General features: G+C 42.0%; 1 protein-coding gene and 1 long non-coding RNA gene across 2 annotated transcripts in view; one reads left to right on the plus strand and one right to left on the minus strand.

Annotated features, from left to right (window-relative positions):
- Positions 1-17,764, plus strand: part of LOC144683710 (uncharacterized) — a 272,653-nt gene that overhangs the window by 34,650 nt on the left and 220,239 nt on the right. The gene's annotated exons all lie outside the window — the stretch shown is intronic.
- frmpd3 (FERM and PDZ domain containing 3) overlaps positions 1-17,764 on the minus strand; it is a 235,935-nt gene that overhangs the window by 17,902 nt on the left and 200,269 nt on the right. Inside the window, exons 12-13 of the mRNA XM_078547754.1 lie at positions 9,408-9,543; positions 717-1,676 (exon numbers count right to left, since the gene is read on the minus strand). Of these exons, the coding sequence (XP_078403880.1) occupies positions 717-1,676; positions 9,408-9,543 (1,096 nt within the window). The remainder of the gene's footprint in view (positions 1-716; positions 1,677-9,407; positions 9,544-17,764) is intronic.

The following is a 17,764-nucleotide window of genomic DNA, read 5'->3' on the forward strand; positions in this document are numbered from 1 at the left end:
ATCCAAGGAAACCCCAACATGTAGTACAATTTCTCTGGTACTCATCAATGCTGTGATTCACAGAAGAAAAAAGTAAAGCTGCAGCCACAAAGATTTATATAGACCATTAGCAAATTCAGCAGAAAGCTAGAGCGTGATGTTAAACTGATGCGATGATGTCACTGAAAAATTATACTATTTAAATGCCATTAAAACCCAGTTATCAAATATTGCTTGTAGCATTGTTTCTTGGCATTGTGCAAACCTAAAGTGAGTCTCAGGCCATTTGAAGTTGCAGCCTCCACTATTTGAAATGGGGTTACATTATGAAGATGTTCCCCATGTTAGACATCACCAGAATGGCATTGCAGGGAGAGAAACCCACCTATGCTAATGATAAAACTGTTATTTTTGAATAGTAAAGGAATTCATGGTCCGTCCATTACCATGTTATATTCAAAAAGAGGACAATTTGGAAAAATAGCAGTTCCTCAACTTTTTTCTCTTGTAAATGTCACCTGTGAACACATTTTGTAAGAATGTTTATAACTAAATCCTGAAACACTAATAGTTTGATACAATGAAGCTGATGCTTGACAAAGTATGAGAACAGCTTTATTACTTACAGCCAATTTTTAAAAAAATGTTGGTTAAATAGTGAATTGTGATCTGATTGAAATTCAATTTTGAAACTTGAAAGCTTTGAAAAGTCAACCAAAATCTGGTTATGGTGTTACCTGAACTTTCTTGTGGTTGACTACGAGGACATTCTTCAGCTGCAGCTAAAGCTTCCAGGGCCTGGAGTGTGGAAACCAAAGCATCATCCAGTTCCTGTGCCCTGTGTCTGACAGTCCTTGTTTGAACACCATCAATTAGTGACACTGGGATGTCATTGAAGTGTATCTCACAAGGCTGTTGACTAGACGTGAGACATTGACTGGTCCTTCGCTTGGAGTCATCTTCATCTGAACTATTATCCCTGAAACCTGGTGGCGGAGGAGCCAATGTAGGAAGTAGAGAATGGCATTCATCTCCTTCATGTTCCTCATCACTTCCTGGCAGAGGCAGAGTTGTCAGATCGATCACATCATCTCGGTAATTGCATGAATTTAAGCATTTCTCTATACTACTTCCTTTGGGAATAATATTGCCTTTCATTTTGACCTTACAAGCATCACAAAGCAAATCATCATTTTCTGTGATAACTATGGGAAGTATCTTAGTACTATTCACTTTTGATAGCTGCACTGGGATTTTCGGACAAATACAACTATGGTGGTCAGTGGTGTAAGCAATTGCCATTTTCATCTGGCTGTCCAGCGTGTTAGCTCTTCCCCTGTTCAGAAATCCTTGATGCCCAGAACCACACCTGATGTCAGAGTTGCTTGGCCCAATTTTTGAAGTATTCGGCGTGGGGTCAGACTTTGTCCTTGGTCTTGACTCCTCAAAGAAGATGAGGTTTTCATTAATATCGATTTGATTTTCAAATTCCTTTCTTCTTTCTTGCATTCGTGAAAAGTGAAATCTTACCAGATTGGACTCTGGGGTGTTTGCCATCAGATTGCATGGAGTCTGAGACTCATTGTGGTGTGGGAGATTGTGAGGACAACTCATACCTCTTCCCTCGGTTTTTAGTACAGGACCTGATGACGAAATAGTCCATTCTGGTTGCAGAATGTTTGGTATATTTCTGTGGTCTGTTAACAAAAAGGAAAAATATCACCATCTTCAATAATAAATTCTGCTATCCTTGTCTTTATGAAAAATGTTTGACTTTTTCTTCTGTTTGAGAAGGAAGAAGGGAGCAAGTTTTAACCCTATCCACCAGACAGAAACTGGACAGGTAAGCAGTTAAAATCCACTGAATGACTTTCCTTGGCAATTTCACTGCATTCCTGTTGTAACTTTGGTGGAAGTTTGGCTGAACTGTTTGAAAAAGCCTAAGACCTAAATATGTTGGGTCCCCACCTTAGCCTAGAAATCCCAGTCAGCCATGTCATAGGTGGAGCCTTCACTTCTCCCTTGATAAGCCATGCATGTAAGAGAGGACAGGGGTAATACAGAGCTCCTGACATTGGGAGTTCCTGCTTCCCAATTACCCCATAAAGGACTTGGTGTATGACTGGAGGTTAATGCAACATGTGAAATGAGGTGTACTGCCTTTCAGTAGGGTCAAAGATGGCCCCATCAAAGAGAAGGGGATATCCAAACTAGGGGAGTGATCTGGATTTCCAAAAATGGGTAATTTCCTTTCAGAAAACATTCTATTTTGTGCAAAGGGAAGTGAAATGGGGTCTTAGAGGGAAAAGCCTAGGCACCTCTCTTCCAAAATGAAAGTTTTAGGCAGCATACAGAAGATGGGTAGTCAAGCTGAGTCTGTTGCAGTCTGGGTGCCTGCTGGCCTGTGCAAATGAGTTGCTCTCCCATTACCCTGCCAATGTTGATGAGGTCAGCATGATAGGGTACAATATTGGCCTAACTTTCTGGATTGGATCCTATGCATTTTTGGGCATTTGTCTACTGGGCACAGGTTATTACCATGGCCTTGGATTGCACTGCATGTCATTTTTCTATTGGAGCACTATTCGATTGAGGGTGACAGGCACATCCCTGATATGCTTTGCAGAGTAACGAAGCGGCACAATTCAGGAGGAATACAGAGCACTATATATTTCATTTAAAAATCTATCTAAATATATATCAATATATGCTTACCAATATATATTTCTAAATAGTTTTATGACTGATTTCACCATTATTATAAATATGCTTAGACCAAACCTTAGCTATGTGTTCAGACAAAAACTAGTAGAATGGCAGTTTTACAACATCTGAAAAAAACTGTGTATAGCATACTAATGTATAATGTATCATGTGTTCATTTGCGATTCTTTCTCCCACATCAATGAGCAGTGACAAATTCACTTCATTTTGTATTGTATTCATTTATAATTCTGAACTGCTGTCATGAATATGGATGTAAGTGCAATATTTATGTGAATAATTTATCAATCATCAATGGCACATGTCTAACTATTTTCTACATGAATATATTAAGGAAGGAAGGACCTACAGAATGAAAAAGAACCACGAGTGATTGAAAATTTAAGAATATTTAAATTTTTAAATCTGTACACAAAGTGGATTTGAAAAACTGGCATTAATAGTAACAAAGACATTCACGGCAAAAATTATAAAATAAATTTCTTTACTTCAATGGTCAGATAAAAATTACAGGTGAAATAAATGTAGATAAAAATCATTATACAAATCATTGTAATTACATGCACTTATCTAATATATTTGTAAATAATTATTATTTCAATTTCTTTCAGTTTCAGTCAATATTTTGTTGGTCTGTGTGTATGATTGCCAAATATTTTAATATTTTTCCTTTATTCTATACAATATTTATAATTTTGTAAAAGTCCTGGTCACTATCTTAAATATATCAATGGAAAGAATGCTAAAAGAAAGAATACTGTAGCAGCAATGTTTATTAGTTTACCGTGATCTTCGCTCAAATAGAATCATAAAACAAAGTATTGGCTATGAAGCTTTAGGAGAACCCATCACTTGACTGGTCTTCCACGAATAGAAGTCTGGATTGGGAATCATGTCAGTCACAGGAGAACAGGATGTTCAGCCACCCTCCCCACATCTCTCACCCATACCCCTTCCACCCCATATCAAGAAACTTTCATGGGAGCTTTTATTCAAATACTTGGAGTTGCATAGGAGAAGATGAATGGATTCAAATCAATGTAATAATCGAATTGACTGGAAAGACAAATGGTTCTATCAACTATGCTCAACCCAAAAGCAATGGAACATAGGAATGCAGGAACTTAGCACTTAGGAGCAGGAGTAGGGCTATTTGGCTCTTCAAGCCTGTTCCGCCATTCAATAAAATCATGGCTGATCTAGTTGTAGTCTCAACTTCACTTACTTGTCTGCCCCCTCTGCCCCCACCTCGTTACCCCTGTCTATCAAAAATCTGAATAACTCTGCCTTGAATAAATTCAATGACTCAACCTTCACTGCTTTCTGTGAAAGAGAATTCACAGACCAACGATCCTTTGAGAGAAAAAAAATTCCTAATCTCAGTCTTAAAAGGGAGGCCTCTTATCCTTAAACTGTGTCCCTTAGTTCTAGTTGCCCCGACAATTGGAAATGTCCTCCCGGTATCTATCCTGTCAGTGCCCTCAGGATCTTGTATTTTTCAATAAGGTCACCTCATTCTTCTAAACTCCAAATGGTATAGGCCCAACCTGTTCAACCTTTCCTCTTAGGATAAGCTCTTCATCCCAGCAATGAGTTCAGTGAACCTTCTTTGAACTGCGTCTAATGCAATTATACCCTTATTCAAATAAGGAGACAAAAACTGTACACAGTACTCCAGATGTGGTCACACCAATGCCCTGTATAGCTGCAGTAAAACTTGCTTACTTTTATATTCCATTCCCCTTAGGTGACTATATTGGGTGGCACTGGGTTACAATTTGGTGCTGATAGTCAGGACAACTGTCCATCTGATGAAAAATGAATGAGTCTCGGCCTATTTTTATGGTTGGGTCTCATTAGCCTATGACAGATGAGCTGTCTATGAGTTTTGCAAAAGGGTAAGTTCATCAATGTCAGGGGTGGAATTTCAGACAGGCTTGTTGTCAGATGTCAGTAAGCATGCCATGCTATATTTAAAGCTTTCAGCTGGTGTACAATTTCTTGAACTTGAAAGGTTGACCACACATGCAGTAAGGAAACAAAATGTCAGATTGTTTTTGTCCTTTTGTAATTTTAAAATCTTCAAAATTCCACTTGTATGGAATATTTTTGCAAAGCCTCTCTGAAATAAGAAACTTTTCAGAGATCTTTTTCTCTGTGCCAAAACTTTAGTTTTTGATTCCTTCTCATTTATTTTAATGAAGCTTTTTGTGCTTAACTTTGATGAGATTACTGACTTGTACACAATTGACAACTTTGTGAACTTATTGACTGAAACATAATGATATTATCACCAGGAAATCATTAACAACTGTCTTCTATTACAGTAAGCCACTTAAAACAATTTAATGAAAAATCTATTATAGAATGCAAATGAATTGCTCTTTATACATTGTGATTCACCTCACAGGCTCACTCATTCATATATAACTCCCTCCCAAATATTTACATTTCTAACCAGCAATTTGTAAATTTACACTTTGTTTCCATTGACTGAACAAAAGTGAATGAATTGAATCGCTCAAAACACATTAAAATAAAATTGTCTGCCATTGTCTCTGTCCAAGACTAGAATTTAGATTGAATGCTACCTCTGTAAATCATTGGCAAAAGGATATAATTATATTCTAACAAGTTTATTAAAGGCAGCTTCCATTTTAAATACCTGCATTGGAATTTTTTTTGGAAAAATTGACAGAAAATGTGCACAGATGTAATTTTGAAAAGTATATTATAGATAAATAATTGTTGCAATTTGTGAATTTGTATCCTTTCAATATTTATGAGTGATATAAACTCAGATAAGTGACTGGTCAAGATTTAATAAAGAAATGGATTTGAATGAACCTGTCAGGTTCTTTGGTCTAAAGTAAACCTCTAAACCTGTGAAAACGGAGTTTACCACCTCAAATCTTACGAACATTATTGTATTTTTGCAAGGAAGGTGGTTTGCGAACCTTTGCATGTTGTGTCACTCATTGTACTTATAATAGTCACATGATTCAGGATTTCATTTCCTTCTTGGTGAGTGAAAGATTTCCTATCAAACTGGGAGTGGCTGGAGCTAACTTTTCTCCCTGTCATTGACTCAGTACATGTCAAGCAGTGCGATTTACTTAAGAGCATGATTTGACATTGCTGGAACTCATCCATTTTCAAGGTTCAACCATTTTAGGTATATTGGGTGAGTCCTAGGAGGGAACTGATGTGTGTTCTATAAAGATTTTGCACTGCCTAAGTCCTTGAATGCTTGTAATAGTCTTAACAACCAGTTGAAGCGAGGCCTACTGAATCCTAAGAGAGATGGCGACAGCTCAGATAAGAGTTGGTTCAAATGAAGACTGCAGGAAGACAGCATTAGGGATAACTTTTCTGGGTGATTTTAACTGCTGATCCACCTGGCTTCCGACCAGAAAATCCATGATGACCATAAAAGGTTTAAGTATCATCTTTTCCCAGAATGAAAAAACAGTAAAAACAGGGAAATAAGAGTACTGGTCTGAACTGGTCTTGTATGCCTTAAAATGGAACATCAGTAAAAACTGGGAAATAAGAGTACTGGTCTGAACTGCTTTTCCCTTCTGGGCTTTCACAGCCAGTGGGAACATTCTTGAACTGAAGGGCATTTGGCTGCTCTTTTCGCTCAACAGCCCAAAGATTCCCAAAGGAAAGAAGAGGGAAAATTTGAAATAATGCCCTTGACAAAAAGAGCAGAAATGCTGGGAATACTCAGCAGGTCTGGTAGCATCTGTGCAGAGGGAAGCAGGCATTTTTTCAAAATTTCCCTCTGTTTCTCTCTCCACAGATGTTGAAAACATGCTGAATATTTCCAACATTGTCTGTTTTAATTCCGATTTCCAGCATACATAATATTTTGCTTTTATATTAATGCCCTTGATATGATGGGAGTGCCATGTTGGTCAAGGGCCATAGTGTTGGGTGCCAGCAGCCAGCAAAGAGGAAGCCTCTGAAGCACTGCCATTTTGCTTTTCTTTAATTGTGGTGGGATATTAACATCCCCATTGAAGAATTTGTTTATCTGGGTCTCCTAAACGATTGACTTTTTAAATTATTTCATGGGAAGTGAGCATCGCTCGCAAGGATTTGTTGCCCATCCTTAATTGCCCTTAACAATGTGCTGGTGAACTGGCTTCTTGAACTACTGCAGTCCATCCAGTGCTGTTAGGAAGTGAGTTTCAGCACTTTGGCCCCCTGACAGTGAAGGAACGGCATTATTGTTGTAAGTCACGATAACGTGTGACTTGGAGGAGAACTTGCAGGTGATGGTTCCCGTGCATCTATTGCTCTTCTCCTTCTAGGTGGTAGAGGTCGCGGGTTTGGAAGGTGTGGTCAAAGGAGGCTTGGTGAGTTGCTCCAGTGCATGGATGACTGGATGAATGGGTGAGTGGGTAGGTGGCTGGGGTTGTAGGTGGGTAAATGGGTAGAGTGGGTAGGTGGGTGAATGGGTAGTTGGTATTCAGGCTAGGGGGGGTGGTGTAGTTGGATTGGGTTGAGAGGTTAATTGGGCTGGGTTGGGAGGGTAGTTGGGTGGTCGAGAGGGTAGACAGATGGTGGGAAGGAATAATGGTTGGAGGGGTAGTCTGGTGTTTGGGGGTATTTGGGTTGGGTCGGGTCAGATTGGGAGTAGTTGGGTTGTGTTGAGGGTAGTTGGGTTGGGTCGGGGGAAGGTGATTGGAGGTAGTTAGGGGATGGGTGGTTGGAGGATCAGTTGTGGAGTTTCCCAGGTGTTGGACTAGGTTTTAATCTGAATAATTTATCCTGGGTAATTACCCCGGTTAGCACCATAGAACTGTCTGAAGTCTCCGACTCTAGTTCAGAGTCGGAGACATTCGTGCAGAGTCAAGGGGAGCGGGGGATTTGCCTATCGGAAGCAATTCCCATGTAGGTCTGAGGATCAGCATTTCTGCAGGATCCCAATATGCATCTTCAGTCATAAATCGGGTCTCTGACAATCCTGAGACCAGAAGATTTGGCCCATTATTTTAAGATTTGTAATAAAGTGTATGTAATAACATGATTCAATGCAGGATTGCTTAGTTTCAATGCAGGTTTCATTGACTCAGTAATGATTTTTCACCTTCATCAAAAACTAAGGAAAAGAGAAAAACAAAAAGCTTGCCGGGATTAAATGCATCAGCTCATGTATAACAGAACTCTGCAAACAGCAAAGTCCTTGGTTCAATTGCTGGTCTGTGTTGTGAAAGGTGATGTCATCAGGGCTATGGGACATCAGTACATTTGGCTAGAGATGGAAAAGTTAGTCAAGGGTTTTCAGCTTGGTCATTATTCTGCAGTCCTAGCTGGAAGGGTGTATGTGTGAATAGCAATGAGAACTGGACCAGGCTCAGCTGTGAAGCACCCAACTGTGAAGTAGCCTGACAACATTCACTGTCAGGTTCATTTGAAAAACGGCCACTTGCAAGAGGCACCAGTGAGTGGCTGGAATTTTACCACAGTGTGAATGCAGAATCTATCCTGGAGAGGAGAAAACAAAAGAAGCAGGCAAAATGCCAAGATCTTAGCAGAATCTTTAAAAACTCTCCGTCTGTTCCAAACACCTAACCTGACACCAAAGACTAGTTAAATGTAAATGCTAATGAAGCAGTGTTAACAGAATTGAGTTTACAAATTAGCAATCATTGATAGAAACACCGTCAGAGTGTAAGTTTTGGTGATACTGGGGGTTGGGAGGTGTGGTGCGGGGGATGGTGGTCTTACAGCAGTCCTCTAGGTAGGCAACATGCAAACTGTGCACATAATGTAGTCACACAGCATTCTTACATTTTCTCACACTGCAGCAATTCTGTTGATGCCAGGAAAAAGAATGAAAGACTTGCATGTATATAGCACTTTTCACTTGTCAGGAATCCCAAAGTACTTAACAGCCAATTAAGTCCTTTTTAATTGTAGTCATTGTTGTTATGTAAATAACACAGCAGCCAATCTGTGCACAGCAAGGTCCCAAAACAGCAGTGTGAAAATGGTCAGGTAATCTGTTTTAATGATGTTGGTTGAGGGATAAACATTGAACAGGACACTCGGCAGAACTCCCCTGCTCTTCTTCAAAATAGTGCCATGGGATCTTCTACATCCATCTGCAAGTGTAAACGGGCCTGGTTTAACATCTCAACTGAAAGGTGTCACCTTCAACAGTGCAACACTCACTCAGTACTGACTAAACTGTCATCTGAGATTTTGTGCTCAATTCTCTAGATTGAGGCTTAAACCTGCAGTTTATGGCCTCAGAGGTAAGTATGCCACCAATTGAGGAACAGTTGATAGCTTATCACAGCATGAATCATTATCTTCTGGAGAGGAGGGGAGACAACACAAGAACTGGGCAAAATGCCAAGACTTTAGCAGAATTTTCTGCAACTGCAGCATACAGATGTTAATGCAAAGTGGTATCTAGTGAGGTTTTTAAGACAGCAAACAATCACTACTACATTACTATGACAAAGCCTAGGGAAATTAAATCAAATAAGCTGATAAAGTGGACACCTCAGCCAGTGTGATTACTTTTACATTTAAGTGGGCAGAGTTTGGATCAATTCACTTCGTTTATTCAAATCACTTTGACACAATGACTACATAAATCATGCTCAATGTAACCCTTATCAGTAGATATGACTGTACGCAGCAAAGCAACTTCAGTATTGAAACTGTTAATGTACCAACCATACCTGCCTTATACACTTGCGGCTGAACATTGGCGCTACAGAATATCATCTTCTTTGCATCAACGAATAACCGGTAATAACCGGCTATCAAACAAGCGAAGTTTACAGCTTCTGTTGATTCCATCAGCAACACAATAGGCTGAAAAAGAAAGTAAAAAAGTATTTTAGGTTCCCACTGAGTGCCTCATGGACAAGTGCACTGCCCTGTGTGGTACTAAGCCATGCTGATCAGCAAAGGCTGAGATTCAATTACTGGTCTGTACTGGGTTAGAACAACTCAGCTGCAGCAATAGAGGCTCTACAATTAACCACCTTGTCAGCATTAATAAGTAAATACATTAGCCCTTGTTATTGCCATTAATGGGTATCCGGTAATAGCAGCTGCAAAATGTGTGCCTGTGTGTTTGGACATTGTCAGGATTAAGTTTTGGTTATGAGTGCTGCCTGTCATTCCAACATTTGAATAGCTATTGTCTATGCTCATGCTTGATGAATGGCCACATGGATGAAGGGCTGAATGGTACAATGAGGAAAGAGAGAAGCATTTTACTGTGTAATTGGCTCACTAGGCTGCTTTTTGGTAGACATACTAGAGCCAAATTTAGAGGGAGGAATCTGGGATCCCAGCTGCTTACCTCACCAATATTTGTGGAGCAAGAAATATGAAAAAGAAAGATAGATAAAGACCATCTGGTCTATCAAGTCCATCCCATTCAGTCAGGTCACAAGAGGGTAACATGACCACCAAAACTCCCCACCTGCCAGCAGCCATGTAAGAAAAGTTTTTTTTCTATTTTAATGCCAATGGCAGCTTGCCTATAAAACTTGGGCACAACTAGTGAATTTGCTTTCCCTTTGAGGTGACAAATTTCCAGTCCAGGGGCTACAGGCCTCTATCGCAAAAATAATTTGCCATTAGCCCTTTATAATGGATTCACAATGAAATATTTAAAAAAAAACATTATTTTCTTTAGAGGTCCAAACACAATCCTGACCCGAACTCTAGCTGGGGCCCATTTCTGCATTTCAGCAACATGGTATACTTGGCTATGAATTGTCATTGATGAAATTCTGATCCCAACAAAAAGTCATAAATACACAGATTACAACACAGAAACAAACCATTCAGCCCAACAAATCCATATTGGCATTTATTCTCCAGCAAGTAAATAGTCTGAATCACGAGTTTCCAGCCCTCTTTCCATGCCCCTTTTTTCCTTTTCCTTACATCTATCTAACCAATCTAATCTTGAACCATGCTGTTGCAGCTCCAACTGACTTACAGTGGAGTAGCGTCAGTAAAGTCTAAGGAAATTCAAGGCTACATCCCGGGATTTTCTGGCCCTGTTGTGGTGAGAACCGCCATGGGAAATTCGGTGGCCCAACCAAGAGTCCATTGACTTTCAGCAGGGCCGGATGATCCCGGTGGTGGGTGGGGCCGGAAAATCCCACCCATAGTTTCTATATCAACCTCTCACCTTGGAGGGGAATTCCACAGTTTCACATTTCTGCTATTTTAAGAGAGACGTTGGCCCGTTTATTTTAATGCATTAAGTATTCAAACATTTGAACTCAAGGAGCTTATTTTATAGCTTCATTAAGCTGAGAATTGTATAATTCCTTCAGCACTGGAGAACAACCTGTCTGCATCTGTAACATATTAACTTTCCCATCACTGTCTTTACATTGGGAACATTGCATGGATATTTGTGGTAGATTCAAGACATTTCCATTTGTAGTTCAATATAATGAAGTTTGTACAAGCCTGACATTGCAATGAAGCTCTGAAGAAATGCCTTGCTCCCAGCTGCTCTCACTGTTGGCTCAGCAATATGCCAAAAGCCAACATTCAGCACAATCCAATTTTCCCCACCCTTTCCACCAATACACATTAACTTTTTCTGAAGTTGCCTGAAGGACTATAACAGCACCATAACTCAAAACTGTGATAATGTTACAAATAACAACAAGGAGGAACTGTAGGATTGCCTAGAAATGTCGTTACTGGATTATTACAGAAAATAGAATTTATGAGCATTTCACATGCTGTAGAAGAGATGAAACATTAAATTGCTATAAAAGTGTTCTTTGTATGGCCCAGATTTAATTAATAGGCATTTTGTTACAAATGAATTTTACTCTCATTTATAAGTATGTTGATTGCCTCCCTGGCAATTGTCTGAGATTAAACCGGTTGTTTGCAACCTTGATGTTACATTTGATCCCAAAATTAGCTTCCGACCTTATATTCGTGCCAGCATTAAGACCACCTATTTCCACCTCAATAGCATTGCTCAACTTTTCCCCTGACTCAGGTCATCTACTATTGAAACCCTCATCCATGCCTTTGTTACCTCTAGACATGACTATTTCAACACACTCCTGACTGATTTCCCACATTTCAGAGTCTGTAAACTTGAGGTCATCTGAAGCTCTGCTGCCTGTGTTTTATCTTGCAGCAAGTTTTCTTCCCTTATCCACTGTGTTCGCTACATTGACTCCCAGTCAAGCAGCATCTTGACTTTAAAACTCTCACCATTGTTTTCAAATCCCTCCTTGCCTTGCCCTTCCCTGTCTCTATAATCTGCTCCAACCACACATAGCTGCGTTCCTCTAATTCTGGCCTCTTCTAATTCTGGCCTCTTCTGCATTCCCAATTAAATTGCTCCACCATCGGTGCCCTTGCCTTCAGTTGCCTAGGCCTGAAGCTCTGGAATTCTTTCTGTACACCTCTCTGTCTCTCTACCTCGCTTTTCTCCTTTAAAATGCTGCTTAAAACATATCTCTCTGAGCAAACTTTTGTCCATCTGACCTAATCTCTCCTTAAGTGGCTCGGTGTCATACTTTGCTTTATAATGCTCCTTTTATGCACCTTGGGACATTTCATTCATTAAGGGGCACCTATAAATATAAGTTGTTGTTGTTTAACAGCCTTGATCAACTTGACCCACCACATTCAAAGTGCCATGGGACATTTTGTTATATTGTCATTATGTCATTGATAGCCTTCTGTCTTGTAAGACGATGGTTTGTGCTATGGTGATCAACTTTGTGTTAGCATTGCTTGGTGTGGCACCGGAGCCCCACTCTGGCATGACAGTCTCGGCCATTTGCTGCAGAGGGAGACAGAGGGCTGAGGAAGGTCTTTATTTTCTCTGGGCCCTTCTCTCGGCCAGCTGAGCTTTTTGTTTCTGCTCATCTCTTCCAATGTCCCTCCAAACAGTCTGCCCCCAGAGGTCACAGCCATTGGCGACTGTACCCAGTTGCCAGTGTCAATGTCTGCCATCTTCATGTTTTGCTTTCAGGTATCCTTGTAGTGGAGGTATGAATGCCCTGGAGGTTGTGACCCAGTAGCTAGTTCACCGTACAGAAAGGCTTTGAGTACATAGCTGTCACCCATTCCATGAACAAGGCTGAACCAGCACACACCTTGTTGGCTTAGCCATCAGTGTATGCTGATGGAATTAGCACACTGTATGATCTCTGAGTTGGTGACCTTGTCCTGCTAAGAGATGTCGAGGATATGTCTGAGGCAGCAAAGGTGGAAACTGCTCAGCCTTTTCTCCTGCTGAGCATGTGTTGACCAGGTCTCAGTACCGTAGTGGAGTAGGGTTGGTAGACTCGCAGATCGGTGGTCTCAGTCAGATTGCTCCAACCCCACTTACTTAATTTGGACATAATAGCTGCAGCTTTTGTGATGCATGTATTGATTTCAGTATCAAGTGACTGATTGTCGTGACCATGGAGCCTAGATATGCGAGGCTATCCAGCGTCATAATGTCAATGCTGTTAGATGACAGTATGGTTGGCAATGTCTTGAACTGTGACATTTCTCTTCCTGATGCTGGTAGTCATACCAAACTCTTTACAGGAATGAGAGTCTTTCCATATTTTCCATTGAAGGTGTTCCTCAGTATGGAGTGCTAATGCAGCATTGTCAGCATAGAGCAAATCACAGGTGAGGACTTGGTGCACCTTTGTCTTGGACCTCAGGTAAGCAAGGTTGAACAGCTTTCTATCAGTTCTGGTATGTAAGTGGGCCCCCTCTGTGGATGCCCTGAAGGCATATGTCAGCACCAAAGAGAAAAATAGGCTAAAGAGTGTTGGCTGAACATGGTAACAAACAGCAATTGACAGATTTTCAGAAGCATCAACAACAACAACTTACACTGTTTGACCCCAATGTGGATTGCAAAAGGTTCTGATGTTGCCCCGTGGTAGCTGACCTTACCCATCATGTTGTCATGGAAGGAGGAGATCACAGCTTCGGCGGGCAGCCAATTTTCTCCAGCAGCTTAAATAGAACTCCTTTGCTCACATGATCAAACACTTTAGTGAGATGAAGGCAACATATAGTGGTCTCTTTTGTTCACAGAATTTCTCTTGCAGCTGCCGGACTGACAAGAACATGTCAATTGTAGAATTGTTCTGAATCCATACTGGGATTTGGAGAAGATGAATTCAGCCAGGATCTGCAGTCCAACAAGGCCAACATGGGCAAATATTTTTCCCACAATGTTCAGTAGGGAGATGCCTCAACAGTTATTGCAATCGCTGTGGTTAATCTTGTTCTTGTACAGGGTTTTAAACTTTGCATTGCACTTAGCCCGGGGCACAGCCCTCACCCTCCAGCAGAGACAGAGAAGTTTGTGCAGATGCTGCAGGAGTGCCAGTTTCCCGTGCTTGATGAGCTCAGGTGATATATCATCAACACCTGGAGCTTCCCCTATGGCAAGCAAGTCAAGAGCTTTGCTAAGCTCCTTCACAGTGAGTTCGATATCCAGCTCTGCTATCACAGGCAGGCTCTCTATGGTAGTGAGAGCTTCCTCAGTGACAGTGTTCTACTTAGGGTACAACTCAAGGTCGTGTTCCACCCATCTCTTCAACTGCTTATTGCAGTCGGTGATGACCTCCCCGGCCTTTGTTCTCAATGGAGCTGCTTTCTTTCCAGATGAGCTTGTAACCTTTTTGACCCCTTTGTACATGCCCTAGCATGATGTCAAAGGACATCAAGATATTCCAGCAAAGTTGTAACCAGTACTCATTGGCACACAATTTAGCAGTCTGTTGGACTTTACTTCAACTGGCTCTTAGTACATTCAGTTTTCTCGCTCAGATCTCTCTTGTAATAATGAGAGCAGACTGCTTGCTTCAATGACAGGATCCATCACAGTGATGTTAGCCTTGAGCCAGTTAGCACTTTTCCCCTCTTGCTTCCCAGATGTTGTGAATGTGTTATTTTAGATGGTGTCTCGAAGTATGTTCCATTTCGCTTCTGCACTCTGTGTGGGAATGTCAGAGGCCGCCTGTTCAATTAAGTCGAAGAACTGTTGATTTTTATCTGGGTAGGCAGTCTGGCTGTCATTGATATGAGGATGGCAATCCTGTTTTGAATGAAGAAATTTCAAAGGTTGCATCTTAATTCTAATGCACACCAGGGTGTGTTTTGTATCACAGTCAGTTTTGTGGTAGCTGCATGTGCTGAGAATGTTGTTCAGGGAGCCATGTCTGGTGATGATCAGACCCAGCTGGTGCCAATGCCCTGATCCTGGATTTCTCTAAGACACCTTGTGGCATGGTTGGTCCTGAAAGAAGGTGTTAGTTATACAAAGCTTGTGGTAGCGGCAAAGCTCAAGTAGTCTTTCTCTGTTCTCATTTATCTTTCCCAAGCCATGATGTCTGAGGCAGGAGGGCAATGCCTCATGTCTGCGCCCACTCTTGCATTAAAATCCCCCAGTGGGTAAAGATGTTCTGATTTAGGGATTCTGCTCATAGCACTGTCAAACTGTTCATAGAACTGGTCTTTCGCTTTTGTAGTGGAGCACAATGTTGGAACACAGATATTCGTGAGGTTAACTGGCCCTGTTTGACTTGAGAGGCAGATGGTGAGAGCACATTCTGAACCATTTGTGGGGGAATTCTATCATTCAGAGTAGTGATTTCCTTACAGCGAAGCTCATACCTTGCTCACGCGTTTCCACTGAATTCTTCCCCTGCCAAATGAACATGTAATGTTTTTCTTTAAGTGATCCACTCTAGGCAAGCCTGATCTCCTTTAGGGAAGCTATGTCAATGTTCAGCCTATAATGTTGCATGTTGATCACACCTGTATTGTGTGTGTTATGAACCAGGTGAAAGCCATCTGTCAATCTTGTGCACATGGTCCTGACATTCCAGTTTGCCAATCGAAGAATTGGCATCTTCTTTCTTTTTGTTTGTTTGCAAGGTGCGACAGATTTGGTCCACTTGTTGAGCAGAGACACATAGCTCCAGGTGCCCACTGAAGCAGATGGACCATGGGAGAATGGGGACGACCCGACTTGAGGTAGGCAGTGGCTGACCAGTGGGACCTGATAGTCCTTCCCACTGTCAGAGACAGCCCATAACACCCATTCTCTATGCCATTCAAGTTGGGCTTATCACTGCTGCCTCTGTGTTGTGTTATTGCTCTGCAGCGAAACTGAACTGCCCTCTCCAGGGTGCAAGCCTGGGCAAAATTTATGGAGACCCTGGGCTGGCCAAACATCAGGTTTCTCTTTTGACTTTGCCTGTTTGGGTCCAAAGGAATCCAGAGCATTACATTTGGCACCGCCTTGGTTGCAGGAGTTGTCGGAAAGATGACATATTTAAACATCAATCTGCCTTTAGGCTCTACTCCAGAATTTGTCAGGGTTTACTCCCTTAGCATTCAACTCTCCCGAGATATCCACAAGCAGTGGAGCTATTTGCTCATAGCTGGGAGTTTGGTTCATGAGTGCCAGGGCATGTCCACATGCCATTGGGCCCTGGACACTGCATGTTCGGGGGCCAAACCTCCTCCGAGTTCCTCTGAAGCTTTAGCTTGGGACTGCAAGGGAACCAGTTTCTGTGTGTCACCACGAGGAGGCACAGCTGAGGACTTGCCAATGGAGAGACTGTGTACTGACAGAGAGAGATTACACATTTGGTTCTCTTTTTCACATTGCTGCTAGCCAGTGGTGTTGGCTGAAAATGAGAAGAAAACTAGCATACCAAAGTGGGAAATGTGCTACTTCTCTTCACTCACACACTAGATACATCACACCGACCTGTTGGGATACGCTTTATTACATTAAAGGTGCTATACGAGTAAACGTTGCTGTTGATGATGCTTCTGAAAATCTGCCAATCAATTGCTGTTTGGTGCCATGTTCAGCTAAATCTAAAACCAGTCATACAGCAGGATTAGAGGGAGATAGCAGTGGAACTATCAATTGAATGTTGGTTTTGCTTGTTGACATAAGAATTAATTACAAAATACTTTCTCCCTATCATAAAAAAACAGAAAAAAGTCACCTAATGACAGCTATTAGAATTGATTTACCAAAAACAATGCTAGTGCTATAAATAAATGTACAAACAATTGTTTATTAAATGTGTGAAAATTAATCCTTTACTTAGCATTGCATATCTTTATTAAACACATTGGCCCTGAAGTTCCTTGAAGTGGCATTCCTCTCCCAGTTACTAACCTTAAAATGAAGATGCTCCTTTCTTGCCTGACCTTCCTGCATTGGCTGGGCGAGAACAGTGCAGTGCAGTGGGTTCCTGAGGCCTGGTGTCAAAGGCAGGAGAGTTGGAGATAAGGAAACCATGCCCCCTTTTTCACGACACCAGCCGCCATAAAGCAGGTAGGTTTGAAGGCCCAGCCACTTGAGAAGCCATGGAGAAGGTAAGTTTGCAAAGTAGAACGAGGGGGGTTCGGGTGGTCATGGGGTGGGGGTTGGGGGGGGTGTTGTGGCAGGTGGTCAATGGCGGATGTGGTCAGTGGGGGTGGTGATCAGTGGAGGGGTTTGTCTATGAGGAGGTGGGGACAGCAGTTGGGGGTGTAGTCGGGGTGGGGTAGGGTGTAGTCAGGAGATGGGAATGTAGTTGGGGGGGTTGGGAGGGTAGTTGGGAATTGGGGGATAGTCTGGGGGTGCCATGGGGACTTGGGGTGGGGAGGGCAGTTGTGGGTGTGGAGGGGGATATTTGGGGATCGGGGGATAGTCAGGGAGTCGCAGTGGGAGGTTCCGAGTAGGGGTGTAGTCGAGAGGCGGGGAGGGTAGTTGGGGGGGGTCCCTTGGTGGGTTGAGAGGTCCAGCGGGGTGCCAGGAAATGGGGGGACAGTTGGAGTGTTGTGGTGTAGTCAGTGGGTGGGAAAGGCAGTCAAAGTTGTCCTGTGGGGCGCCGAGAGTTGGGGAGAGTACCGTGGGGCGCTCAGTACTATAGTTACCTAGAAGATAGAAGTTGTTTTAATTCTTCTAACTTTTTCTGGGCAGCTATACTGTAAGACAGTCAGAACCATCTGAAGTGCATGATTTAAATCACGATATCCCATTGAAGGGCAATTGCCCAATGGA

The sequence above is a fragment of the Cetorhinus maximus genome, chromosome 8 (assembly GCF_964194155.1).
Source record: "Cetorhinus maximus chromosome 8, sCetMax3.hap1.1, whole genome shotgun sequence".
Taxonomy (NCBI): Eukaryota; Metazoa; Chordata; class Chondrichthyes; order Lamniformes; family Cetorhinidae; genus Cetorhinus; species Cetorhinus maximus.